This window comes from Phragmites australis, chromosome 3 (assembly GCF_958298935.1).
Source record: "Phragmites australis chromosome 3, lpPhrAust1.1, whole genome shotgun sequence".
NCBI lineage: Eukaryota > Viridiplantae > Streptophyta > Magnoliopsida > Poales > Poaceae > Phragmites > Phragmites australis.
This window is the reverse complement of record NC_084923.1, coordinates 10,352,704-10,360,041: the sequence shown is the minus strand read 5'-3', so window position 1 is coordinate 10,360,041 and position 7,338 is coordinate 10,352,704. Positions and strand designations below refer to the sequence as shown.

At 46.9% G+C, this 7,338-nt stretch overlaps 1 protein-coding gene across 1 annotated transcript; it reads right to left on the bottom strand.

The window, feature by feature from the left end:
* Nucleotides 1-3,119: 3,119 nt before the first annotated feature.
* On the bottom strand, nucleotides 3,120-4,906 carry LOC133912066 (serine/threonine-protein kinase WAG1-like). The gene has a single exon (XM_062354615.1). The coding sequence runs from the start codon at nucleotides 4,758-4,760 to the stop codon at nucleotides 3,225-3,227; it is 1,536 nt and encodes a 511-aa protein (XP_062210599.1). The 5' UTR covers nucleotides 4,761-4,906; the 3' UTR covers nucleotides 3,120-3,224.
* Nucleotides 4,907-7,338: the final 2,432 nt, after the last annotated feature.

The following is a 7,338-nucleotide window of genomic DNA, read 5'->3' as shown; positions in this document are numbered from 1 at the left end:
TCAAATGTATAGCCGTTTATGTCATATCCTTGTAATAGTAACAACCCTGTGCAGTTTGTATCAGATCACCCGTTGCTTGCCTTCAATTGTTACAGTGAAACTAGGGTACGCAACTTTGTGTGCTCCTGATCTCGTAGCTCAGGAACAACGGTGTTTTAGAGTCCTCTACCATACGTTGAAACTTTTAAAACTCTATTTCATCAGTGAAGTCCCCCTCCCCCCCCCATTGTGCAACATATGCTCCAGATCATCGGCGTCGGCGTCGACAAACATCACCTCTATATCATCATCGACCAACGTATCTCCGTCAGACGTCATATCGGTGTATTCGTCAGCCGACATATCCGTGCATAAGTCTTCATCTTCTCTATCAATGTATTGCCCTTCTTGTATGATCTCAGTTTCACCGTGCTCGATCAAACGAGTATAGTCAGACATAAAGCTCCTTGATTTCAAGTGGGGATGTATCTACTGGGTGGTGGAAAACTGTATTTTGTTCTCGCAATCGACATATGGACATCACATGTATTGAGATTGTGTATTTGACTTGTGCATCGCGGCTTATACCAGCTTGTATCAGGAAATAATCTATGTCGTTTTTGTACTCACTTACACAGCTCGCATCGTACATCCATCTTCTGTCCATCTACAATTATATCATTATTATAAATCCAAATTCATAACATCTAGAATATTTTACGATCACCAACAAATAAATTATCTCTTCATCTCCTACCGGCAATTAGCTCGTGTTGGAGGAGTCACCTTTTGCATGTTTTCGCGTCCGCTTTTGATGAGTATTTGTTGGTGTCATCCCTAAAATTTTTCTTTATTATTCAACCTCTTATATATGACTAATTAAGAAAACACAAAAAATAAACACACTCATTCATAAAGTTCATATATTGGAGCTTGCTAATTAAATAAAATATCAAAAATACAATTGGATCTTGCTACATACCTAAATATCATAGCAAAATTTTCTAATTCATTAAAAATCAAAGGGATATGATCAATCTTGTTTTTTAAGGTAACATTTTGAGTTAAAATACTAAATATAGGATTGAACTTGGGGATTTCGACTTATTTGAGCTCAAGAGGCTCCTAGAAGCTTGCTTGCTATTTGGGGAAAAAAAATCTCGGGTTCACTTGCACAAAAAATGAAGAAAAGACAAATAAGCAAATAGAGATAAAATAAGGGATTTTGTTTGGATAGCTAGAGAGAGCTCATATAGACCTTTTTCTTTTTTAAAAAAATAAGCTTGAGTGGTGGAAGAATCAAAGGGGGAGAAGGAATGAAGTGAGTGTTGCCATGTGAGAATTTATGAGGGGAATAGAAAGTTCTGATCTAACTGTCTGTTAGCTCGAGTTTGGAGAAGGTGGGAAAGAGGGTATCACTATCGGCTCATTTAACCAGCCGTCATTTATGTTATGCTATCACTGCTACCTCAATTCATCGACCGGCAGTGATAACACTTATCAATACTGGTTCATAAGCCGTGATGGTTGATTATTCTCGCGCGACTTACGAACTGACAGTGACACTGTTGACACATGGGTCGATATATAAACCTAGTTTTACAGTAGTTTCACCACCCTCTTTAGGCCTCAGATTATCTCCACGCATGATAAGGAACGACGGTGTAAGTGTAACTGAAGTGAACTGAAACTCCATTCTAGCCTCAGATTATCTCGACGCATGATACGGTACGATGGTGTAAGTGTAACTGAAGTGAACTGAAACTCCATTCTAGTGGGAAGCAGTCGCTCACTGACTCACATGCACGCATGAATTTGAGGCACAGCGCGCATGCTCAGCTCAGGCGAGTAAAGAGGAAGCGAGCCAAAGACAAAGGCGGACGATAGATAGATAGATACAGAGCATTGTATCGCATTGCATGGAAGTGTGCAAAAGTGCGCGCGCAAAGGGAGAAATTCCCCTCTTTTGTGAGCTTTACCTTCCATCTGCATGCTTCGGTTGGCCGGCCCCTCATTGCGTCGCCCAGCAGGTGCCTTTTCGCATCGCATCTCGTGAAGTTACGCGTCCATCAGTACAGGCCTACAGGGTGCCAGGGTGATGCACGCCAAAATAATCAACGCCGCGCCGACGCGCACGACATGGTGCCAAGCCTGGGACCTCGCGCCCGGCGCCCGGCGCCCGGCGCCCGGCGGCGTGGCGCGTTGGCGACGCGGCGTCTTGTGCGCCTTCAGCGCGGGCCGCGTACGCGTCGCAGGACCCACAGCTCCGTGTCGCCATAGATCGCAGTAGCGTGAACTGTGGGAATGGCGCCGTGGCTTCTCTCTCGATCGGACGTGTATTATCGATGCAGGATTCATGAGGCACGCACCTTCAGATATTATGGACGTACTGTCCCGGCGCCACTACGTTCATGCACAAAGCCGTACGTTGCCTTCTCCAATCATTGGATAGAAGCCAGATCGATGCACCTCGCGTAGCAGGAGATGCCAACGGCTTGGATCGAGAAATTAAAGAGCTTGCTTTGCATTTGTAGCTTTCTGGTGCCGGTGGGTCGTCGTTCCATACCGGTTCGTCGAGGCGGGCGCGAAGTGATGCCTCGTTTAGGGACGGCCATATGCACAGACCGGATGATAAGCTAGCTAGCGATCTACTACATAATGCTCAGAACCCTGAAACTACTGCACAAATCTGTGTCAATTTTTTACAGTAGTGGGTATGCGTGTGGAGCCACTGAGACAGACCAAATGTTCACGAGGAAAGTGGAAATTTAGCATTCATTTCTTCTTCTTTTTTTTGGCGAGGGCGTTTGTTTCGTAACATTACGTAGATCCCTTCAAAAACATCTGCATCATTACACAGGGTTCAGGAGTTCGGGACATAAGATGCCAGAGGAACTTGATGCAACATGCTAATAGTAACTTTCAGATGCATATTACTCCACGAAGAACATGTAACAAGTTAATCAGTCTCACGTAGGCACGAATAAGATAAAGAAGTTAACCTTTTTACTGCTAACACAAGGGATGAAGTTTTTCCATATATGAGCATAGACCAAACCTTGTCGACTGATCAGCTCAGTGACATACATCGCCTCGATCTTTGTACATAGCGCCTCCTCACACAGCTCAACCCCCCCCCCCCCCCCCATAGCCCAGGGCACTCTAACAAGGTAACCTAAACAAAACTAAACTAAGCCCAAGAACCTTCGAAATCACACCAAAACTAAGAAAAAAGATGGACAAACTTATAATTTTACTTTGTTCGTCTTGGCCTTGTTGGATCGGCTCTCGTGGTTCCAATTCATGAGCTTGCGGAAAACCCCCTGCCTCTCCTCGTAATTCGACTTCCTCCCGAAGCTGCTGCTCTTCCTCTTGAAGGAGCTGCCGCCCATGCTGCTCCAGCTCCCCAGCTGCTTCGCCTTCCTGTCCCCGCCCGCGGCGGCGTCCTTGTCCGGCACCACCGGCGGTGCCACGCACCGTATGAGCGCCCAGTCCACGCCGGCGAAGAACGGGTGCCGCTTGATCTCGGCGGCGCCGCGCGCGGTGCCCATGCGGCCGCGCGGGTCCCGCTCGAGCAGCCTCCCGACGAGGTCCCGAAGCTGGGCCGCGTCGGCCTCGCCGTCGAGCTGCGGGTAACTGACCTGCTTCGAGAGGATGTTCTTGAGGGTGACCTCCTTGGTGTGACCCTTGAACGGCGTGCGCCCATAGACGAGCTCGTAGAGGAAGACGCCGAAGGCCCACCAATCGACGCCGTTGCCGTGGCCACTCCCGCTCACGAGCTCCGGCGCGAGGTACTCGTGCGTGCCCACGCAGTCCTTGGAGCTCGCGGTAGTAGGCTCGGCCACGAACTCGAACCGCTCCTTCGCGTCGATCTCCTCCTCGTCGTCGCTGCCGCCATTGCCAGAGAAGCAAGATGGCAGCGGGATGCTCCTCCCGCGGCGGCTCTGTTTTCGCACATGGCGGCTCCGGACGGCTGGCTCCACAGACGCCGGGAGCGCGAGGTCGAAGTCGGAGAGCACGACGTGCCCGTCCCCTCGTAGCAGGACGTTCTCCGGCTTGAGGTCGCGGTACACGAAGCCGAGCGCGTGGAGGTACTCGAGCGCGAGCAGAACCTCTGCGGCGTAGAACCTCGACGCGGCGACGGGCAGACGGCCGCCGGGGCGGCGCCGAAGCACAGCGTGGAGGTCTCCCCCAGAGCAGTAGTCCATGAGGAAGCACGCGTAGCGGCCTGCGTCGAGGCGTGCGTAGAGCGTGGGCACGAAGGGGTGGTCGAGCGAGGAGAGGACGCGCGACTCGGCGAGGACGTGGGAGACCCGGGAGGGGTCGTCGTCGCGGAGGTCAACGACCTTGAGCGCGAAGAGCGGGGACGCTGGCGGGGAGCTCTTGAGACGGCAGAGGAACACACGCGCGAGGTGGCCGTGGCCGAGCTCGCGGATGAGGTGGAGGTGCGCGAGGCGGAGGACGCCATCGGGCGTCGCTGCGCGGGCGGCGGCGAGGTGCGCCCAGTGCGGGGACGTGGACAAGGAGTGCGGGCGCGGGGAGAGCGAGGTGGAGGTGGAGAAGGAGGGGAGGGAGAGCGAGCTCCGCGCGCTGAAGGTGGTGGCTGTGGTGACGGAGGAAGTGGAGGCGGAGGCGGTGGAGGTGAAGGACAGGTCCAGCGCACCAGCGCCGGCGTCTAAGAGGGCAGGCGGGAAGTGTTGGGAAAGGACGTCGGAATAGAGCGGGGAAAACGGCGCGGGGTCCTGGGCGACGTCCATAGGCGGCGGCGCTTCCATGCACATGGCGAGTGAGACGGAGATGAGGGAATGAATGCGAGTCTGTGTGAGGCTGGATGGGGTGTTTATAAAGGCCGGCGTCGGTGAGAACGACGGTAGCGAGCGTGGCCCGTGCCGCCGAGGTCGGGTCCTCTGCCGCGGAGAAATGGTCGCGCTCGATATCAGGCTGTTTTGCAGGTGACGCGAGCCGCTCGATCAGACGTTTGTACGGACGAGATTGAGATGGTATTGGTGGAAGGCATTTTGTACTTTTTCAATCTGGCAGGCTCGATTCAGCTTCACTTGGCAATTAGTATGGAGCAACCAATGCTACTTTAATGTTATAAAATTATATTTAGATGTGCAATTCGCTCATACGAATTCTCAGACTCGATTAACCAATCAGAAACTTAGTTTAATCTACCTATAAATACAACCAATTAAACACTACTTTTTTCAACAAATATGATTTCACTCAAAATACTTTCGTTTAACTAGACTATAGTTACGGATCTACAAAACCGTATTAAAAAACACAAAAGCACTCTATATCTATGTACAAAAGGACTATTTGCAGCCTCCACGCAAAAAAGAGAGATTGGTTTTCAGCCCGTGTGACTGATTATTGTATGCGGAAAACTTCTCTTTCAGCAAATGAATTTCGAACTACGATCTAAAAGTTGATACTTGCAGTTTCCACTTAAACTGAGCTAGCTAGAAAGCAGCAGCCATGGTCGGCAACGCACGTTCTCTGTTTTTGCCGGTAAGCCGAACCAGGTTCCCTGAAGAGACCATTACGCCAACGATTTTGACCGTTGAAACACGCCGCATTCTAGATCATCTGTGACCCTTAGATTCGATCGCAGTTCTTTCGCCAAAAAAAAAAAGATTCTATCACAATTCTACCGTCACCAAATTTCAGGAACTCTCTCACTGGCCTGGAACACTTCACCTCAACCGTTCGATCTGCTCGCTCGATCTGTCCAACGGCCCCCGATGAGAAGTCTTCTGGTGTAGTACCGTGTATATTGCCTAGCTATCTGCTCCTAGTTTTGCAGATAAGATTCTGAAATGCTAACGGATTGTGCAATCCAGCGCCTGATCAACATCAACTGTTCGTTAGCTGCTGAACATGATGATGGGACGAGACCGATCTGTGATCTGACTCGCCTAGTTTTTCTATGGATGGGGGAATGAAGTTTCGGATGATGTGGACATGTTGTATATTCAGCCATTCAGGTCCCCCGGGGGCCGGGGCCCGTGAGAGCTGCATCGAGCCATCGACATGACCACCTAGCTAGCTCGATCGATCCCATCTTTCGAGGCTTCAGATGGGATTGATGTACATCTCGCAGGACTGACCAAAAGATTTTTTCTTCATTTTTTTCTAAACAAACCTTATCCAAACGTCTGTTTTTTCCTGGTTTTTTAGCTTTTGTTTGGTTGAGAAATAGCTGTTACTGAAATAAATTAAAAGTTTAGAAGCAAATTTTGATTGGTTTTTCTGATTTTTGAACGTGCTAAGAAGCTAAAAATTTATAATAAAAATTAACCAAAATTTAACAGCTATATCTATTTTCTTAGCTAGTCAAAACTCTCGAGCCTCTCCAAACGGGCTCTAAAGCTTCAAACAGCCGAATGGAGGAGGGGAGAAATTAGAATCCTATATTCGTGTAGCCTCAATCTTTAACTAATCTCAAACCCGCATTTTAGATCAACTAGTCTGATTGGCGCGCGTACGCCACGCCTATTTTTATTTTGCTGTGTAGAACACGACAAAAAAAGACTAAAAAAAATTAAATTCACAAATTTTGTATATTTCAATATTTATTTATAAAATTATTAATGTTACGCCGCACCTATTTTTATTTTGCTGTGTAGAGCACGACAAAAGAAGACTAAAAAATTAAGTTCACAAATTTTGTACATTTCAATATTTATTTATAAAATTATTAATGTTAAATATATTAAATTAATTATAGAGAAAACAATAGTACTTTTATGCATGCACATAGTTTTAACATGTAGTTGAAAGTAATACTAACTAAAAAATTTGTTTCATATTTTTTTTGAGTTTTAAATATTTTTCTTTGAATTTTATTCATTTCGATATTTTTCTAGAATTTTTGAAAAAAAAATTACATATGTATGTATATATGTATATGTATACATGTATATATGTATATGTATCTATACGTATATATATGTACATATATACATTTAGATATGCATATATATATACGTGTATGTACGTATATGTACTCAGGGCTTATTGCTACAGTAGCAGAGCACAGAGAAGGCGCTATTTCTCCCATCGTTAGAATATAGATATTAATATTGATTCTATCACTAGCATAACCTCAAACCAGCATATTCATTTTTCATAAACATGTCTATGCATTTGTCTATGAGGCTATATTTGAGCATATCGTAAAAGTATTTTGAAGCTAGCTGGTTCATCTTCAACGTTAATGCCCACGTAACAGCTCTTCATAGAGGAGATATCATAACAACATCATGTCACTAAAATTTGAGATCGATTCTAGCTGACATAATGAACAATAATAAAGAGCTTCAGTTTGTAGTACGCAAGATTAAAAAAGAA